Below are 22,186 nucleotides of genomic sequence, written 5' to 3' on the forward strand. Positions count from 1 at the left end.
CAACTGAAAAAAAAGAAAAAAAGCTTGCAGCATCCCCAAACCCAAGAACTGTTACTGTAACAGAAAGAATGAAGGTGAGGCAAAGTGAGGTGTCTTACCAAAAGGGATGCAGACCCTGAAAATAAAGCAGAGGCGCTGCAACAAAATGTTGGAAGACACACGTCTGTTTCACACATGAGTAATTAGGGTGTAGTGGTGGTTTCTTTATTGTTTGGAAGAAAAATAAAACATAGAAGGTAGTTTTACCATCAGTGCAAACATACAATTTCTTCTTAACTATATTTATTGGTCATTTCAATCTTTGTCACCCAGAGCATTTGTCTGAATTGTTTGTACTGTTAAGGTCTGATCTGCAGGCAAGAACCCCAATTAATCCATGCAGTAGATACACATGTGGGGCTTGCATACTCATGATACTAAAAATGAAAACACTAAAGAAGGATTAAAAGGTTACATGCAGGTAAAGGCTGAAATCCTAAGATGTAGGTGAAGGAAGTGCTGCTTTCAAGTCACAAAGGTGATTGATACTATAGTTTCCCTAGGAGCAGTAGGAGGTGAACAGTAACACCTATTGGCTTATCCCACAAATCCACTATTCAATTTTTTTTTGATTTTTAGTTTGAGATTTTCATGAGTACATGCTGAAGAGGGAAACAAAAAGCGTGCATCTAGGAACTCCACAGCTACCATCTGAAATAAAGCCTGGAGAGGTTTTCATACATCTTTTGAAATATCTGAGTGCTGCTTTACAGCAACTGCTAGAATACCTACTAAAAGAGAAAACTGTCTCAGTTAGATTGTGTCATTTTGCTCAAAAACATATCACATCATTTTGAACATCAAAACTTGTGAAGGCTTATGCTGATATTTTTCACATTTGACATATAACAGATGAACCTACAACATTGAGTGACTCCTGACCAGCTTATTTTGATTTCTTTTCCTAAGATAAAAAAGTATATGAAAAATGCAGGTAGGAGCATTCACAGAGGCAAATATATTTGAATAGTCCTACAGTTGGAGTTTACTCACAGAAGCTTACTGAGTATAGCAGTGAGAAATGCAGAGCTCCCTTTGTGCATCAAAATTCTTGGAAGGCTCATCTTTAGACAGATGGCAAAAAAATTGGATGGAAAATGGATTGCCATTTTCAGCCAGCTTCTGACCTTGTCAGCACAGAACTAAAATTCATGAGGCTTCAAGATGCAAAAGCCAGAAAGCTGATTCGTAGACTGCTACTGTTAAGGAAGCATCAGATGGAGTCGCTCAAAGTGACAAGCTCCATCCCAAAGGCCACCAAGGAACTCTGTAGTTTCCTTCCTGCCAAGTTTTGAAACGCCAGGCAAGAACAAGTCAAAAAGCTTCTCTGCCTTTTGATGCAGCCTTCAAACTCGTTTCAACTAAAGGCTTGTTTGCTTTTAAAAGAATGAAGAGATTCACTAACTGCATGTTCTGCTTAAGGAACATTTTCCATAAAAAGCCTTATTTACAGTAGTCTCAAGTCCTGCTAATCTAATGTTAAATTTTACAGAACAAAACTTTCATCAGCTGATCGAATTCACTAGCCAAAAGCCTCACGATTTTCTTCAGTACACTAATAAAAAAACAGAAATATGATCTAAAAAAATAAAATTAAATGCATCTTGCACACAAAATTGTGCCATGTGAATACTTAGATATACAACTTGCCAGTAATAGCTTTTGCAACTCAGTGAACAATAGAACACCCCAGTGAGAGAAATAATCTTCCAAAAACAAAAAAACCTCCCACTTATTTGAGAACAAATTTTATTTTGATATTTTAATTTGCTTTCAGTAATACATACCAGAACTTTCACTCTAAACTTTTTTCCACATCCTCAGCTCCCATCCAGAACCTGCTCTAAGCCTCATTCTTGAGATTTTTTTTTTTTAATGCATTAGAGAAAATTATTAAAAATTCTGTATTTGTTTTGCTAATCCCTTCATGCAGATATGAAGCTGTACATAAAATATGAGCCAGGACTTTCCACTACAGCTGAACTGCAGAAATAAATTTGTTATTGTTACATGAGAAACAGTTGTGATTTCTAATCCTAAATTAGTTTTCAATGTGGTTAGTTGATTGGGTTTTGCATTAAGAACAACAAAGTGGGAAAAAATGACATGAAATCATATTGTATAGAAGGTTTTATTAATGGCTAAATTGCTGTCATTTAAAATCAAGCAAAGTACTTTAATTTTTATCTAACAGGACCAAGAAGGAACTGGATATTAAAGATTTACTTCTGTAAGCCTTTAGGTTGACAAATACATACTGTTCTGCACAACTTCTGTGCTGCCGGCAAATGACTGCATTCCAGGAGCATAGCTTACATTATATGCTTCAGCACACAGCAAACAACAATCTTAGAATTTATCGCTTTTACCTGTTACATTTTTAATTATGTTTTATTAATTATGTTACCATCAAAACCATTTTCTTCTCTGCAGTTATGTACAGTATAAAACAAAATCCAAGGTTTGTGGTACAAATGTGTATGATTTGATCATATACATAAGACAGATTTTATGAAATAAGCAACAATTATTTTCTGCGAATGAGACTCCATGTCAAGATTACTTTAACTGACACTGCAGCATGACACTTCCCAGAAGCATGGAAAATATATTCAGTGATTCAAATCCTCCCATTTTGCTTCATTTTATTACTTGCGGAGAAATCTAATCTGTGTATCCTACACAACCAGATGTAGGTGCATCAGCTCACTATCTAGGCTTACTTTGAACTAGAGAAGCACTTAAATGATTTTCATTTTTTTAAATGAATCTTGATGTCTCAAATGATATTTACAGAAACATATAAGACAATATTCACATTATTGTCAAGTGGAAGAAAAAACTACTGGGAAGGAAATGAACATGCAAATCAGATGTTAAAGAATACATAAAAAAAAGTCACACTGAAAACTGGGACAGCACACTACAGAGCCAAAAAAGGAAAAGTAATTCCAAACAACAGTGACACAGCCTTTCACTTGTAAATCAGATCTTTACCCACAGCACCCTGGCGACCACCGCCCCCATGCTAGTGGATTCCTGCAGAACTCCAGAGAAGAAGCGCAGGTTCTGCAGGTGACTTTCTGTTCTCTACTCAAAGTGCTAAACGATGAAATAATAACAGTTTTTAAAGGGAGATACCAGCATAGAATAGATGTGCAAGACCTGTGAGCCAGAACTTCTAATTTCTGCTTTCTGATTCCAAATTATCAAAAGAGACACTTCTAATGAGAACAATGACAAAAAACAAAACATCCTTTTGCAAGTTATTCTTCTCCATACCGGTTTCCTGTTAAAATTCAACCATGAGCATAAGAATTACGTACAACACCAAAATACTTCACAGATTTCTGGAACAAAGCATTAACAGCAGGTATAAATCACATGGGCTATAACCTGTATTTTCCCCATTACATCAGTTAAAATGAAAACAGCTGTAATAAAGATTAGCAACCAAATAAAAGGTGTTTAACCCAGACTATAAACATCCTCTGTGAGATTTTCTTTTTAAACAAAAAATAACTGGTTTATTTTTCTCCAGGCTCTAGGACAGCAAGAAAACTAATGCTGTAAGTGAGAAACTGCAGGCTAGGCAGATACACAAAGAGAAGCAGATTAAAAGGGGATTGCATACATGTTACTGTAGTCTACCTTCCCCTTCTCTCCTCCCCCTGAAACACCACTTTTAACTTCAAAAGAGAAGAATTTGAAAATATTTTTAAGTTAAATCAGATTATTATTATTTTTAGTTTAAAGTGAATATTTTTGATCCATATTTCATGTGTTTTTTTGTTTGTTTTTGTATTTTTCATAATTGTAAGAACATCACCATTCCCATCTTTTCCTATTTTGTCCTCAAACACAGCAGTCTGGAAAACAAAGTTCAGTATGTGTTGAAGAGCAACAGCAAAGTTAGTGAGGTGTATAAAACTTGCTATTTTGTGATGCTTCAGTCAATAGCTGTCAACAAAACTTCAGTTATTCATGCAGCATGGACTCCTTAAGACGACACTGTCAAACATTTAAATGATAAATACAGTATTTGGAGGACGTACACAAGATTTCTTATGCATTACTACAGAAATAAAAGTCTTGGAATATAAACGACACTTAGTCTTACTAGTTTTTTTGTAAGTTATATTGCTAGTATCTCAAACAGAAGGCTCCAGGCACTTTCAACAAGCTGTCACTTCCCTAACACAAATCCCAGATTTGAAAGAAATCAGACAGGCATAAATTAGAAGTGGTTACTGTGAACACTTTACTACAAGGTTGCCACCACAGAACAATTCTCAGTGTCCACCCTGCATAAAACTCACCACTGCAGCCACTGGAAATGTTAGCAGAATTGCTGACAACTGAATGGCTCAATGATTTAACACTTTCCTCCTCTGCTAAGAGAAAGTGTTTTAGAACACCGGCACCATGGATAAACTGTACCAAGGAGGCTTACATGTTTACTGCTTGTTACATGACTATCTGTAAACGCAATTACACATCTGACCCTTGTATTAATCATTTAAACACAATGACACATCTGACCTTTGTATTAATCATTTTTCAGTATATATTTAATCCTTTTTAAGATCTTGGGGAGACAGCAATAAATAAAATTAAGGCTGGAATGACTTAAGAGCTTTCACTCAGATCTGTTTTAGAAGTTCCCCGTAATCTAATGTCATAAATGTTTTGAATAACTGAAAAAAACAGAGATAATTTGAAGAAAGTCAATTGGTCCTAATCCGCTGCTGACTAAACAACATAATTTGACAGTAGCCATTGCTATATGAAGGTCCACTCCAAAATGAAAGTAATGAAGATGTGAAGACATGTGAAAGCTCTCCTAGAGAAAGAAACACTATGAAAATCCATTTCATTCAATAACACAGCCATTGAGCATTGCCAGTGTGGCTTACTAAGCAAGCTACATTGGTATTTTATAGTCCCAATTCTTTCTTTGTATTATTCTGTAATTTAGTGTACATACTGTTCCATTACAGCATTTCAGCATATACTAAGCATATATACAGTAAACAACACTGATGTAAAATCTAAAAACGTCACTCAAGAAGTCTCCAGTAGATGGCCTCTATGGATAAATTTACAATTAACTTCTATAGTGAAGCAAAGGGCTTTCAAAAAACCTGGCTCACCAAAACATTTAGACTTATGCTCAGTAGATACGTATAAAAAAGTAACCACCTGCACATTTATCCTTTTCATGAACTAAACATGCGCCACAAAGAAAAAATTAACAGCTGCAACTGGTTTGTTGAGTTCACACCAAAAAAAGACAAAAAGAAAGAAGAATAAAATTTATTACAAAACATGTTGAAAAAGCAATGACTTGCCAACTTCCTGCTCTGCTGCTGTAGGCAGAACATAATGTGACTGAATGCTCTCCGGAAAACCAAAACAAAATTATAGCACAAGTATGTTGCTGTATTAAAATCGTTTTCTCTTGATAATTTCTGGTTTCCAACTGACAGGATGAGTTTCCTCAGTCTAAAAGGGGAAAAAAAAAAAAGCAAAGTTTCATAAGGATTATTTTTAACTTGAAATCAATCTGCAAATAGAGTTTAAAGTATTTGTTACATAGGATTTACATATATTTTATAGATAACATTATAATTACCTAATGTATTATGTAATTCATTTACCCACATTAAATTTTAATACCATTCCACTGCCTGAAGTACATGACATGCCTTTTTTTTTTTTTAAGTAACAAAGAAAAATCAGGTTGCCAGTGGCAGCTCAGGAAGAACAGTGTAGTGATCAAAACATTATGAACAGTCAATGAGTCAATGTATTCCAGTGATGTACACGAGTTTTGGCAAATGCCACAATGTCTGCAGCTTAATCAATAGCAAAACGTATAAAAACATTAGTTATTCCTTTACAAGTTACTCTACGCTCAATGGTTTAATAAAAAATTATTTACATGGAAGACATTCTGATAAGCTATACAATAATTTATTGCCTTCCTTATTAGTAAATGGATTCAGCTTATTTTCAACTGTTATTTCCAGATTTATTTACTCTGAACACTAGTCATTTGCCTTGACAATTTTCTAACCTAGATCATATATAGAAGTATTATAAAAGTTCCAAATTCAATCTTTCTGCTAATTCATGTTTTAATGATTACAGCCAAACAGTCCCCTAGTGGCTTCAAAACACAATACACACAACTATTTTAATGATATTTATCCAAACTTTCTCATAAAGGATTTGTGCGGAGGAGTTGATAGACATGCAACTTATTTGTTCTATAGCAGTTAGTAAGAAATCAGGAGTAGGCTGTTGTCTTCTTTACATTAATGCATACATGTCCTTTTGAACATATACAGACTTGTTGAATCTGTTTTATTAACATGTGCAACATTTATTTGAAATCTGATTTCATGAAAATATATTAAAAAGACACTTTAACATACCGCAGTATCATCTTCTTTGTATACTTTTATGGTTTTATCAGCTTCAGCCGTTAGCAATCTGCTTTCTGACTGGTCAAATACACAAGCAAATATTCCTGATTCACTGTCCAAGGAGCCTGGCTGTACAGCTGCATGCACCCTCTGGAAGTTATATCCAGTTCTCCAGTCCCAAAGATGCATAGTACCATTATCAGCTTAAAGAAACAACACAAGAATTAGTATTATATTTTTCTAAAAACAGTATCAAGAACATCTAATTAATTTATCAGAAATATATCTGCTGAAATATTCATGTATTCAATAGCTCAGGCCATTGCCTTGTGTTCTAATTACTTGTCACCTGAGAAAAGAGACCGACACCCTCCTTGCTGCTGCCTCCTTTCAGGTAGCTGTACAGAGTGATGTACCAGGTCTCCCCTCAGCCTCCTTTTCTCCAGACTAAATAGTCCCAGTTCCCTCACCCATTCCTCAAGTCTTATTTTCTGGTCCCTTCATCAGCTTCATTGCTCTTCTCTGCACACACCAGAGCAACTCAATATCCTTCTTGCAGTGAGGGGCCCAAAACTGACCACAATATTCAAAGTCCAACATCCTATAAGGTTTCCTGTACTCTGCTGGTTTCTTTCTTAGCGAAGAAGGAAGGCTGATCTTGTTTAAGTGGCTGATGAAGCCTCCTCATCCCATTTTCCTTCCAATAACCCAGAGCTATGATATATTATATCCCAAGGCAATTGCAGCAAGTTGCTCTGGAAGCAAAGAAAGGATTGGCATTCTGAATATTAAGTTCTGTTCAGTAGCTCCACTAAAATGGAACAAAAAGCTATTATCCTGCCAAATAGATTGCAGACAGTAGGGAACCTGTTAACAGGGTATCAATGCTTTATGTTTATAGAGGTTCTACTTCAAATACCAGTTTAAACTACTGTCACTGTAACTCCTAGTGGCCTCAGGGAACTCATAGCAATCCGAAGTCTGTATTTAGAAGGGCAAGACCAGATAAGCAAAACCAAGAGGTGAAAACTCAGGTCCTGCTAGTAATTCGGAGCAATACAATTTAGCTTAATTTCCCACAATAGCTAGAGCATTGCCAGGACAAACTCATAATTAAGCAATAGGTCTAGGACTTCAGAAATTTGGGTTTAACTTCCTGCTTTAACTGTTTTCCTACATTATCGTAGGCTCTCTCTAGAGATTCACGCTCAAGCCATAAAGTTACAACTTTCCTCACACTAATTCATTCCATGTTTATAATAGTATTTACAATAAACACAAAAACCTACAGAAATTACCAGTTCCTATTACGTAGGCAATGCTTTAACGACAATATCTGAATTCTGCTGGAATATCTATAAGCTACTTTCATAAAAGCTTGTCCCTAAAAAAAAAAAAAAAAAGGTCTACACATGTAGTCTGTCTTATGTAAAGATAAGACTTCCAGAAACATTAAAGATTATGGTTTTAATAAATATAAAATATTTTAAGTGTTAACATCAAAATATTTTTATTGCAATGCTTGAGTAACTGACATAAAGAAAAATGCTACCTGCAATATGAGATAACGAATGTTTTTACATAAAATTATTCATGATCAGATATAGTAAGCGTTCAGGATTCTCCTCCATTTGACTCACAGAACCAGGTAAAATTCAGAGATAAGCTACTAATCTTGGCAACTACCAGCTGAGAAAAGGAAATCTCTTCCCTACTGGAGCCTTGAAATTCCTTTCAAACCCATTTTTGGGCTTGCAGCTCAGTAACAAAGAAAATTCAGGTGACACTACTTGCAGCAAAACAAAGCTGTAGGCTGTAGCAGGATTGTTATCCCAGAAAAATGAGAGTTTAGTGAAGGTCTTTGTCTAAGGACCTCCGGACATATATTCATAGTATGGGGTAGAGTGGAAGGAATATAAACACGCATTTCTTATTTTACCTCCTGATACCAGAACTCCGTCTGAATTTACAGCAAGTGTGTTGATAATAGCATTGTGACCAGAGAGGTTCTGAATGAAGTTTCCATCTGGGAATTTCCATTGCTTAATATTATCTGGAGAACCAGATGCAAATGTGTAACTGAAAGAAAATACATTATTTTAAAGCAAAAATATCTGAAGATAAATAACACTTTGTTCGAACTACTGCTGAATGCTAGTTGCAAAATTATTTAACATTGCTTCTCTATGACATTTGTACTTTGCATAAAATTAAGCAGTTTTATGAAGTTATGAATGAAAGCATAAGTTATCTATCTCTACTGTTTTCCTTTAGTTTCATAGATTACCTAAACTTTACAAATCACGAGGCTCTCCTATACCATACAGGATGTTAATACGCAAACAAACATTAAAAATGCACATTAAGTTTTGGACAGTGTAAAACATAATATTCTCATCTGTTGCTATTGTGACAAATTTTCAGGTATAATGGCATCAGCAGCAGAAGTATGATGGGAAAAATAGTTTTGGCTAGTCTTCCAGAACTATGCAAGCAAGGATAACGCACTGTAAAAAAGTGAATTTTATGTGAATTTTTCTCCATTGTTTTAATGGGCATTAACAGACAATTTTTGATGCATCAGCATAATGCAATCCCTTTGCATTAATCACTGCTTCCTTTATTCACACGTGCACAATTGTATAAAATGCATTACTGTCTGCTAATAATCACTCAGTTACATATTTATTATTAGCCTTATAAAGCCCAGTGCTGCTGATTTTTCAAGTATCGTGTCAAAGCACATGCATAAGAAATTCTGTGGGAGCATAAAATACATTCTGGGGATTGTTAATATACACCAGTATCAATATCTGGGAAGCACAGTGTAATGAAAGTATTTGAGAACTAAGAGGCTACCAATATGTACATTTTAAAGCATTCTATGTTTGTAAGTTTGTTTTTTGTTTTTTTTTTTTTTGTTTGTTTGTTTTTAGCATGTTATTATGCCCTACTATTCCAAATCATCATTCACATTAGCTTTCTCTCATGTTCTTATGTTACAAATTTAGAAAGAGTAAAAGAATAAGGAAAACTTACTGTCTTGGATGTAGTATTACTGCTCTTACAGATTTCTTATGATTTGTCAAAGTAACACGAGTTTTTCCTGCCACTAAATCCCAGAGTCGTATGGTAGTATCATGACTGCCTGCAATGAAAAGAAAACAGTAAAAAACTTTATTCTTATAAAAGTTACTATTTTTTTGATAAGTCAGCCAAAACATTACATGTGAAAGTAAAAAGTAACTGATACTTGTTAGGGAAATAAAACACTAATGCCATTTCAGGAGAGAAAAATGATGGGTTGTTGTAAGTCTTTTTATGCAGTCTGAAATTCAAGAACTAAGTAGTTACATAGAGCTGTATTTTGGACGTAATGGGAAAGATGCACTTTAATCATGGTACAAGACCCTTGTAACTGCATTGTAGAGAACGGTGGACTACTACAGAATATTCGAAGTCTCAATACAAATTACAAAAAAAAATTAAACATAGGAAATGCAGAAAACCTTTTAAACAATCCACAGCCATATTTCCCTAAATATATCATCAATTGTATGGAATAACCATTGCATGGCCCATTTTCAACAGAAATCTAACAAGAAGGTGAATTAAGTTAAAGGTAAGAGTATGAACCTCAAAATAATTAGGTTTATATTAGATTTATGCAATAAACCTGATAAAAGTATTATTAAAATCATATTTATTATCATTTAGGGTTATTAGATACACCTATTACATAAACTTAAATAATAAAAAAGGTTTATTACTTAAACCTAATTATTAATGTATTTGTTAATCATTCTATGTGAAACCATGCCCATTATACCTGTAATAATTTGTGGTTCTGCAGCTTGGCACTTCACTGTCGCTACAGCATTTGTGTGTCCTGATAATGTGTGCACGCTGGCTTTTGTCCTCACATCCCAGATCTATGAATCCACAGTAAATAAATTAGAGGTTAAGAACAGAAGCCTATTCAGTGTATTTTAGGCATTGTCATTATTATATGAATTCATTGTCATAGGTTTACAGATTAAATTGTGATGTTTAAGTTGTTTACTTCACCCAACAGTTCATCACATGACTGCCCCAGCTGCCAAATTTCAAGGGGAACAGGAAATTTGCCTTTAAATTTCTAGACATCTAGATAACTTAAAGTCACCATAAAAACAGAACTTTCTAAATACAGTAAAATGACTGAACTTATATTTACTTAGGTAGTCTACTTACTAAATTAAAAAAAAATAAAACATTCCCCTGAAATGATACTTTGCTTGTTTTTAGGTTATAACCAAAGGCTTTTTTTTTTTTCTATACAGGAGGACAAAGTTAACAGAAACCTTCATTGTATTTTCATCTTAATACACATCCTTAACATTTGCTAACTACTCACTTTTATACATTGAATATATTAAAAAATATCAAGGTTATACTTACTCGTGCTGTTGAATCTCTGCTACATGTTACCAGTACATCTATTGTTGGGTGCAAGTCTAAACCATAGACAGCACTTAGGTGACCATGGTAATGCCTGATAACCTAGATGAAAAAACAAAGACACAAACTTTAACAACATCTTCAAAAGATTATTTCAAGTGCTTTGATTTTTGTTTCTCAGTACCAACTAATTCCGATTAAAGAAACTACAGCTTACCTTATTGTATTCAAGATCCCAGCATTTCACCTGTTTGTCTTCTCCACAAGAAAAGAGGTATGGACTTCTTGCACTCACTATCACTCCTCGTACAGTACTGATGTGCCCCGTCAAAGACAATTTCAATTTGCCGCTAGCAAGGTCCCAAATCTGCATCAAAACAGGTATTTTGAGGTAGAAAAAAAAATCTATGCTATGGTAACATGAAAAAACAGCCCAGGTAAAAAGCAGTAGGATTAAAACTAAAAATTGCAGCATAAACGTTTACTCCTCAACTACTACCTTATAATAAATGAAATACTAAGTAGTAGTAACATTCCATAAATCTTGTTCCATTTGTGACTAGGTAATAAGGAAAAAAAAGTTCTGTAGCTCTGTACACAGCATTACGTGCACAGTAACCAAGACATTATTTCCAGGAGCTAAAGACATTTTAAAATGTGAAGGGGGTGAAACAGAAGAGTTATTTGTTAATAATTTCTTCCAACCTCTTACCTTTATAGTTCTGTCAGCAGAGCCAGTAACAAACCACTGATTTCCTGGTTCTACTGCAATACATCTCACCCAGCCCAAGTGACCACTGATAACCTTTAAAAAAGGAAACATTTTTTTTCTTAAATCAGGAAAGATACACAGATCAGTCAATAAAACTTTCATTCTCCAACACTACAATTTGTTAGTATTAACTGAGAAACACATGCTTCTCAAAACAATCAAATCTGAAATTAGATCAGAAAAGAGTTTAATTTTTATTTCTACTTTAGTAGAAATTTATGTCATACACCACACCTAGGAAACATGCAACAGGGAAAGACCCTGCTCCTATAAGCAATTTTTTCAAGTCTTTTGAGTCCAGAACATTGTGGTTTAACACTTGAGACTTCACAGAAAAATACTGTATTTAAGTGCAACTTCCTTGTATCACTGTATAGGGCTTATATAGTAACTAGCTCAAGAGCTATTACGTAAAATCTTGGCTATTAAATTATGTTAGCAAATAATAGTTACCTCTTAAAACAAGCTGCCACCTCCTTTCCCCCCAAAATAAGGGGTGATACAAGTACATCAGAAACTTTCTGGCAACAAAATACTAGAGAAATCTCAATAAAAGCTTTACTGATACATAGGCTGCTGTAAGCAAGCTTTCTGTTTCACTGATTTCTCTCAAGTCACACAACTAAAATCAAAATTCACAATGAGGTTCACTAGATGCAGTACTTCATGTACTATCATACATCTAATTTCAAAAGACCTACAATGCAACAGAAGTTCTTAAGCAGAAATTCTTTGGTAAGCTAATGTGTATTCTTCAGACCAGATGAGACCTCAGCCACATACATTTGAAATATCTGTCTAGATTTCTTCATAGTCTAGAAAAAAACACAAGCACTTCCAGGACACAAATAAAATAGGTCAACTAAATTATTTGTTAAGTCTCCATCTTCCACAAATGACTTCAAATTAAGCCTAGGAAGAGCAGGTGAAACAGTTAAGTAGATAAGAGGAAACCCACATTTGGTGTTCTATCTATACTTCTACTTCCAAGTTACTTGAAAAAGCTTTTGTCCTGCTGAGCAAAGATTCTGACAGCAAACCTTTGCTAACAAAGAGCTGATACGTAGCACAGTGACTTGATCTGTACTTACACTCTTTGAAAAGAAAGTGCTCGCAACAGGTAGACATTTGCTATTTGCCTTGCACCTCTTCTAGGTTTATTTTGATGACTTTGCGATAAATTACATTTGCCTTAATTTCTATATAGAGCATGTTCTAATACTGCTGTATTCAGAATCAATATATATTTTGAATTTTTCAAAAAACTACTTTTTACAACTAGCCTTACACCTAATTAGTAAAACAACATTTAGTACTCTTCTGAAGATTTAACTGTCTATATAGGGTGGTATATTTAGATGAACAACGCAAAAACAATGCAATCCTGACACCAGAGTGAGAGATTCTTACATCTCAACCAGGAAAACATGATATACCTGCAATATTCACCTTTTCTCAGACAAAATATAGAACTGCTGAAGTTTTATAGGAAGAATTAGCCCGTTAGAAAGGTATGCATGTTGAAACAGATGTACCTGAAAAATTAAGATCTGAACCAATACATATGCTTAGAGATCTTCCCTGCAGCTCAGCTACCCCACCACCTTCATCAACATTACATGATTTTTGAAATTACTCTCATTCTATGTGTTAGGCCAGCTACAGTCATTTCTTTGATGTGTCATTAGTTTCATTTTTTTTCATATTGCCCTTGAGTTCCTGTACCAAAGAATCTTAAAAGAAAGAAAACCTCACAATCTCTAATGAATATTTGATACTACAGCTAAATCTACATAAACAAAAAATGTAAAAAAAAAAAAAAAAAAAAGAATAAATCAAAGTAATTTACTAAACAGAATGAACAATATTTGTAATCACATCTTTTGTAAAGGAAAGTGTGTGTGTAAAATTTAGGTGTGATCACTTTTCTTTTGATTCTATTTTGTGAATGAGAAATGAATTAAAATCTATGTGCTGGCATCTTAATACAACATAAACCATTAGTTTATCTGAATTCATGCCATAAGTTTGTAACTTACTCTGTACAGCTTCCAAGGTGGATGCCACTGAGGTTTGGGCATGGTTGGAGCCTTCTTGGCCACTAACGCAGAATTTTTGTTTCCACCAGCTTCCATCATAGCCTGTAAATTAAAAAGGTTACTCTTATGCTTCAAAACTAAATCTCTTCACATAAAACCTAAAGCATCCTTGCTCTGACATCTCAATACTTACCAAATTTAGTCAGTAAGATCCCCACACAACACACGAATGCAGAACCACTCTGACGAACACTACCTAACTTTCACATTAAGACATGCAACAAACTCACCACTGACATCCCAGGAGGCTGTGAACGCTCAGATATTCCAGCATGCCTGTAGATCTCACCCACACCGGCAGCTGTCCGATTTGCATCCAGCCTAGGGTGGATGAGAACAGTTGACTGATTGGAATCAACTTAGTCTTTCATGAAGCAATAAGGTATCATGGGGCTTTATTCAGCTGAGTCTCTAAGGATGGAGATTCCACAACAGGTTGCCCAGGGAGGTTCCAGTCTCTGACCACCTCAAGGTAAACTTGATATATATTTTTTTTACCCTCTTTTCCTATTATATCTAATCATCATAATTCCCTATGTTCCCACTTCTGTCCACATGCCTCTCATGACACCCAAGAAAAAAACAGTGTATACTAAGATGGTGCCTGGCCATATAAAAAGTGTTTAAGTATTTTATAGTTGAATATTCAAAATACTTAAAATAACATTTATCCCAACTCCTTTGTTTTGCCTTGAAGTTTCCACAGATTACAGAAGCGTTAACAAAAATAACACAGCAGTACCTGGTCTGAGAAGCAGGAAGTGCTACAGCTAAGGACTGAGCTGCAGATTCACTAGGCATCCTCTGGATCTTGGTGTCTGCTGTCAGAGCCACACCTTAAAAAGCAACATAGCAGAAGCAAAAACAACTATTAAAGAAAATTTAGTAAAGTATATTGTATAAACAGATATTTACACATAGACCCATACACAAGGACTTATGTCTCTGTAATATTGTCATATAGCCACAGAATTTTCTGTGGAATTAAATCCACTGAAATTTGTACTTTGGTCCAAATCCATTCTGCTATGATTCTACTGCTTACAGATGTATGCAAACTCTAGCATCGAAAACAATGATTGTCATTGCAAACAACAGCTAACTGCCCATCTTCTTATACAGCTTCAGCCACTGTGGAACTCCAAGCACCAAATAAAGAAACAGTATTTTCGAGAAGTATTTGCCGACTTGTTCCATCAGCACAGTTTATTATGTTGTCCCTACGTGGTTGCAGTTATCATGGAGTGGTGCAGGAACTACAAGAAGTTTAGTCCTAATTAAGTGATATCCTAATATTTCAGACTAGAACTTCTCCTCATCCTAACACTAAGTCATTTTAGAATCCAGAACAGCAAGAAACAACAAAAGAAATCTACCCAAACAAAACCAAAAAACACACACACAAAAAAAAAACATATAAACAACTCTTTGAAAGGTGCAGCTTTGATGCAGACTGGTGAATTTATTCCACTCCCATTTCTCTATTTTTTCCCCCCTAACCAAAGTTCTGGCAATTTACAACAAAGACAAAATCTGGGTGAGATGCCCAGGTTAAAATATGAAACAGCAACAAAGATTTTGTTAATTCACAGCTACAGACAAGTAAGCACTTCTGAACTCTCATTTAACTTACAAATCAAGCCACACCATATTTCCCACTACAGTGAACTTAAGCATTAACAGTAAAAGATCAACAGACAACTCTTACTGCCACAAAGAGAGACTGATCAATTATAGCACCAATTAACAGTGGCTGATGCAACAACATAGGAATGATCTTTCCAAGCATACATGGAACCAGCTGACACTACAGCTATTAGACACCGCTGCCCCTTTCTCAAAGCAAGGCTGGTGATACCTACACCTTTCCGGTCTACTAATAAAAAGCAGGATACTTTCCCCCCTTGTCTTTCTACTGCCTTCTAGCTGCAATCCTCCTCCTTATTCAAAATAAATCTCTAAGAGCAGCTCTGCCACTACAGTGGAGGCACTAGGAATCCATGGGTCTTGGCAAGTTCTCCAAGAGAAAGTGAACCACAAAACTAGGGAGAAAATTCCTAGAACATTTCTGACGATGTTACCACAGGACAATTCTCACAGAAATGAATGACATCCTCAGAGCAAGATCACATCCACAAAGGCTTAGCAAGAAGACACTGCATCTTTATCAAATCTTACTGCCTCCTAATCCAGAACATTTATCAGCCACAAAACTCTGCATCAATACTACGAAAGACTTGAATGTTACTTCCCACTACTACTGACAGCTATGGATTCACTGCAACAGGAAACCTGCTAGGACGGGGGACGCCTGGAAGGCAACAAAGTTGTCAAAACTCAAAGAATTTTACTTACCAGGCCCAGATGGATATGGATGTGTACCTGTTATCATATATTCAAGTTCCTGTCCTAAAAAGCAATAGAATTTCATATTAATAACTGTATTTTACACTACATCACAAAATGATGCATTCAAGCAGGAAACTGAGGAAAACAGATCAAAAGAAACCGGCAATAACTTCATTTCTAGTGAACTACACAGAAATTTAATTCTTATTTTAATTTGTTTTGACTATCTTTTCTAAAATTCAATAGTAAAATTACATCTTAAGAACACTAATGGCTTTTTTGTTTCAATCCAGAGGGACACTCCCCCAAAACAAAAATCCTTCGCATTGTCAAAGGTGCCTTTTGAAGTAGATAAAGTATCATGAAAAAAGATTCAAGTACACAAACAGCGTGTCTGACATGCAAGCCACTTACAAAAATTCATTGTGTGCAATAACAGAAGAGAAATATACAAGCAAAAGTTTTTTTCTTAAAGTATTTTCAGTCTCTCAACATTTCTCAGAATGCTTTCAAATGCAGTATTTCAGAAAGATATCAATTAAAATGAGAAGGCTTTTGGCATTCTTCAGAAGAGAAGTTTCTGTAGCAATCTACCCAATGTGCACACTTTCTATATGTAACCAAACACAAGCTGAAAAAACCTACAAAATCAAAACAAGTATTTCTGTTTTAATAGGTGCCCAGCTAAAAGAAGTCTGAAAAAATTATATGAAACAAGACAACAAAATAAGTCCTTAACTATCATCAATTTGTAAAAAGGCGAAGCACATCACTGACCTTTTTCTTTCTAATACCCAAATACAGCATGTACTAACACTACCTTAAAAAACACTCATTTTACCAACAAGTTAAATTACACAGCATCCTATCACTCCCTTATTAAAATAAACCTTCTCCTTGTCCTGTACCACTTACCTCCTGTGGACTGTAGCAAGGAAAAAAGCAACAAATGAAAAAACAGATATTTTGATTTCCTTCTAAATCTTTAATGTGTTAACAGCACAGTCTTCAAAATGAAGATCTCAGACTATTACAAAAAAGAGAAAAACTATACCGCGATGAGCAAACTGACCTTGATTTCCAGAATACTGTTTATGTCCATAAGGATCCCCAGTGGCTGGGCCTCCTTTCTCCCTCATGTTTTCTTTAAGAGTAGGCATGTGCAACACCGAGCCATACTCTGTACGCAGTTTGACTGCCATCTTTACTTTGTGGCTGTTGGAAGAACAAAGCACAACCCTGATTAAACCCTGACTTGAACTGTTAATAAGCTCTGAAATATTTCAGAAAATGTTTTATACAACTTACTTTACAATTCTCTTTTTTTTTTCTTCCCTCAGCACTAGATTGCTAATTGCATAGAAGGGAATATCTGAATTTGCCAATAGGACAGAGCAATCACGAACAGTACAAAACTCTGAGGCACACTCCTAACTCACTGATCACAGTACTCACCTTTCATCATCCAATGGTATAGGTTTGGCATTATCAGCTACAAACATGTCATGGGTCCTCTTCAAAGACCGGAACACAAGCGTGTGCACAGAATGCTTCTGGACTTCCTAAAATAAAGCAGAGCATGTTTAAATAAATTCAGCCATGATTAAATGAAAATTTGAAAACCAAAACAAAAACTGAATTGAGTAGCAATTTCAGGTTTCAGCAGCATCAGACAGATGATGTAATGCCACTGTTTAGTTCACAGAAAACACCACTCCCCTTAGAAACTGTTATATACTAACTTATAGTTGTTACCTGCTACCTAAGCCAAAAATTTAGATAAAACTTTCAGCACTAGCATCTATATAACAAATGCATGAACGTGCAAATATTTTTCTTCATGCTTTCCAGGTGTTTTTATACGCAAACAGCACAGCAACTGAATCTGAAAAGACCCCTTCAAGTTTTATTTCACAAACTCCAGAAAATTGCACAGGGGCAACCATCAGCCTCTGCGCACAGCGTGACTTCTCTGGAACACCCCCAGTGTCGGTGACCCCCCCCAGCACCCCAAGCCCCCCGCCCGCAGCGCACCTCCACCATGGCGCCGCTCCTCCTCGCCCCCCGCCGCCGCCCGCAATGGAGGCGCTTCCGACGCTTCCCCCACGCCGAGCCGGAAGCGACGCGCTAAGTGCGCGCGGGAAGGAGGGCGGCGGAGCCAAGCGTGGGGCGGGGCCGCAGCGCAGTCGGGCTGGGCTGGGCTGGGCTGGGCTGAGCTGAGGTCGCGGGTTCGAGTCCCGCCCCTGCCCCCAGGCTGCAGTGACGGGGCCCGACGCGCGGGTGCGGTGTGGCACTGCTGAGAGCAGTCAGCGGCCCCTGTGGAAGTTTTACCGTTTCACACCGTATCCCGATGCCCTGGCAGGTCTCCCACTTGCCTGTGTGAGCCAAATAAGCAAACACAGACGTGGAGCTGCGCGCAGACCTGCCCCTTTCGTGAGCCGTGGGGTGGCAGCCTGGGATCACTGCCTCACGCAACCTCCCCGCTTCACACAACGACCATCTCCTCTCGTTCATGGCACTGATGGATCATTTTTGGTCACTTTAGCTCTACACGTGCTGCTGGTGGCTTCCACCACCGGGGTGATGCCCCTTGCATCCATTACGGATGCTGGGGATGGCGGCGGGCCACAAACGTCCCGCATCTCCCATAGCAGTTCCCCGAGGTGGAGGAGACACAAGGTGTAAAAGGAGATCTGGAGGGAAGGGATTTCAAACAATAAAACACAAATTTACTCAAAAAGTAATGCGTCTGCTTGACTACTCAATCTGACATGTGGAAATGGTTTAAGGGCTAATCTCTGCCGATGGATAAAGTACAGCGATGTACAATGATACACGCCTTGCAATGCTTTAGAAAGCCAGAGGTCAAATTAATCTGTTATGTTTGCATTTATTTTTTTTAGCAGATTTATTCTAAGTTGAAATATAGTCCAAGATCTTCAATAAATCATGTCAGCAATATTCATGAGAATATTCACTTTATTCATTTTTTGAATCAACTTTTTGAATCTTTTTTTTTTTTTTTAAATCAATCAATACATCAACTTCGTGATGTGTTCTTACATGTCAGCTATAGCTCTAATTCCAGGAATAACAAACTATGTAATTTATTTTATTTTATTTTATTTTATTTTATTTTATTTTATTTTATTTTATTTTATTTTATTTTATTTTATTTTATTTTATTTTATTTTATTTTATTTTATTTTATTTTATTTTATTTTATGTTATTTTTAATACATGACCACTAAGGAAGAGATGACTGGTAAACTGAATATGCTTTCAGTGCTGTTTTTAAGATCAAAATGAACAGCCCCCCTCATTAATGTTTAGGAACTTGCTTACTCACAGAATATGAAGGTAACATTAATTCTCATTTACAAGAAATCCTTGAAATTCTTTTTTTTTTTTTTACCGGTAAAAGGAACAAAAGAGGACACCTGAGATGAACATTTAATTCCACAGTATTCTTGTCACAGTATGACATTATTACAACACTAGCGGCTTCAGAGAACATTTCTAAATCAACTGGATGTCTTTTTAAATTTAATTTAGTAACCATCTCAGATTGTCAGCGGCCCAAGAAGTCTCTGTTCCCCCTCACCAAGACCACCTCAGGGACACGTTCAGCTTGGAAGAGACAAGATTCAAGGATGGGGGGTTGTGTAAAGAGTATTGCACCATGGGCAGCCAAATCGGCAGAACAAACACGAGAAGCGGCAAACAAATATTCATTCCTAAAAGCACACATACACCTCTGCCCGTAAATAGCTCTCCAGGACAAACGCACTGTACAAAGAGATGTCCTGGAACACCATCAGATCAATGTTTTGTTTTTACAGTTCCTAATAGCAAGTTTGTTGTGGTATCACAACGACATGAGTCTGGGAAGTTCTTCGCATTAACCATGTGTGTTGGGGAGAATATGAGGAAAACACAAGGAAAAAAAAACAGGTGTCCTGTTTGGAAAATAAAGCCTCCTTCATACCATTTTTAGGATAAATTTAAGCCCTGCTCTTTGCTTTTCGTAAGGCTATACTCAGTCCTTATAAAATGTCAACCTAGCTGAAATGGTTGCAAGCATGAAATAAAAATCCCGTCTCATAACCAGCAAGCTAACCCATGTAGATTAAGTTCTGTTGCCAAAATATTTTGATACATGCATGTATGTTTGCCAGTATACCTTGCTCACTCTGCAGTTCCAGATTTAGACTGTCACACTGGAAGCATTTTATTTATTTATTTATTTATTGTCAGCATAAGTTGTGTTCCTGTACAGACACAGCGCTGCTGAAAAGCCTCTTCAGGGAAAGCCTTTGTGGTGCAGGCCCAGCCTCCCCCTAACAGCTGAGGCCCTGTACAACCCCTGCTGGGGCATTTGCTCACTGACCCAACTCCACAATCCAGACGTGTGTTGTTCATTTGTTGTGGCTCCTGGTAATTCCCTGGGGAGATACTACTGGCTAACCCTCATGGGGAAGCCAAGGAAAAGCACTGGAGCAGAGAGGGTCAAAGGCTGAATTTCAAAGGGGAAATCCCATCCGTAGGCAGATGAAATTGGGGATTTCCTGTGCTGGGACTCTGCAGCAGGCTCAGCTCCTGTGCCAATCCCTGCCACTTGTGCTGGACAGGCTCTGCATGGACATAGCCACCTTTGGCCACCACATGCAAAGAGTGCCTGAGGAAGGACACCATGAGCTACTGCAGAACATAGTGGTTGTTTCAGAATGAATTCAAGACAAATATCATGAAGATTTGTATGGACCAAGGCAAGATAATTTATGGCCAAGTTCCTAACTCAGGACTAGTGGGACACCGTTTTAGTTCTCCACTGGCCCAGTACCTGTAAGCCCTGGGCAAGAGGCTCAGCATCACTGTGCCCCTTCCTTATACAGAAAATAAGGGTTACTGAACTTTCCTTAAGGCACAGTGTGGGGCAAATTGCATTTAAGGTTCTGGGAGATACCCAGAACCAGTGATGACAGGGCGTACGGTATCTTGGCTGTCATCTTTACACAGAAATAACACATTGATGATGTCAGATTTGGCCACAGACAGTCTTCCTTAATTTCTATAGGGATAAGTTTGTGTTCTTCCAAAGCTAATAGTGTTAGTGTAAGTGACGTCCTTACACATGGGATCATATTCAGGGGAGTAAGAGAGCTTCCTGAGCCATGGCTCATTTGGGGCCAAGCTGTTTAATGATTAAACCCGTCAGGTTAAACAGTTTTCATATTTCAGGAATCCCCATAGTTTACCAGAACTCTGACAATGGCATGAATACAGGAAAAAGGACTAAAACAAGCCATTTTAGCTGTTCTTTTATTTGTTTATCACAAAATCTCCTGCTCCATCAAGTTGGTGTCTGAAAGGGAAGCTCAGCCCATGGCTTGCCTCTGCTAATGTCCTCAGACATCAATAGGAATGACTTCAAAAAAGTGTGCAGACTTTCATTCTGCACCTTAGATTTAATTCAGTATAACACAATCATCCATAATACATGCAGAAATTATAGAATATGCAGGCACTGAAATGTTAAAACTGCTAATATGAGAGCAGTGATATGCCATATTCTTAAAAAGTATCAGAAAGTGTGACCCACTATGATTACAAATAACTTCATACCATATTCTTTTAAAAGATTATTAAAAGTATTTAAATAAAGGCTATGACATATACACTTCTTGTGTTAAAAAGGAAAACAGCAAATTAATATGTTTACTCAGATGTACTGTACTTAATAAGACCCACAGGCTTGCATATCCAGGTGCTATTACAACTGTTTAGAAGGGTGTATCATTCTGTGTGAGGTGAGTTTAATTCAAATTCAATATGCTATTGCTGAAGCATCCAAATTTTCATCAGGGAGAAAATAAGCAAGGAGATGTCACAGTCAATATTTGACAACATTTCTTTTCTTTGGACGTTCAGCTTTTCAGCTGTCATTTTTTTTTTTCAGTCTTGTAAGACTCGTAATTTTTGAGAACATGGTAACTTGTGTAATCTGAGCAGGAGGTACTTTTAAGTTTTTAAACATTTAGTTCATGCCAGCAGCA

At 36.6% G+C, this 22,186-nt stretch overlaps 1 protein-coding gene across 1 annotated transcript; it reads right to left on the reverse strand.

The window, feature by feature from the left end:
- Positions 1 to 2,154: 2,154 nt before the first annotated feature.
- On the reverse strand, positions 2,155 to 18,319 carry PLRG1 (pleiotropic regulator 1). Its single transcript, XM_068681027.1, has 15 exons — positions 18,165 to 18,319; positions 17,586 to 17,692; positions 17,203 to 17,345; positions 16,137 to 16,190; positions 14,524 to 14,617; positions 14,012 to 14,102; positions 13,722 to 13,823; positions 11,623 to 11,715; positions 11,128 to 11,277; positions 10,911 to 11,012; positions 10,300 to 10,402; positions 9,510 to 9,618; positions 8,410 to 8,549; positions 6,480 to 6,673; positions 2,155 to 5,544 (listed from the first exon to the last, which is right to left on the reverse strand). The coding sequence occupies exons 1-15, from the start codon at positions 18,171 to 18,173 to the stop codon at positions 5,485 to 5,487; spliced, it is 1,551 nt and encodes a 516-aa protein (XP_068537128.1). The 5' UTR covers positions 18,174 to 18,319; the 3' UTR covers positions 2,155 to 5,484.
- Positions 18,320 to 22,186: the final 3,867 nt, after the last annotated feature.

The sequence above is a fragment of the Anas acuta genome, chromosome 4 (genome assembly GCF_963932015.1).
Source record: "Anas acuta chromosome 4, bAnaAcu1.1, whole genome shotgun sequence".
In the NCBI taxonomy this organism is placed as follows: Eukaryota; Metazoa; Chordata; class Aves; order Anseriformes; family Anatidae; genus Anas; species Anas acuta.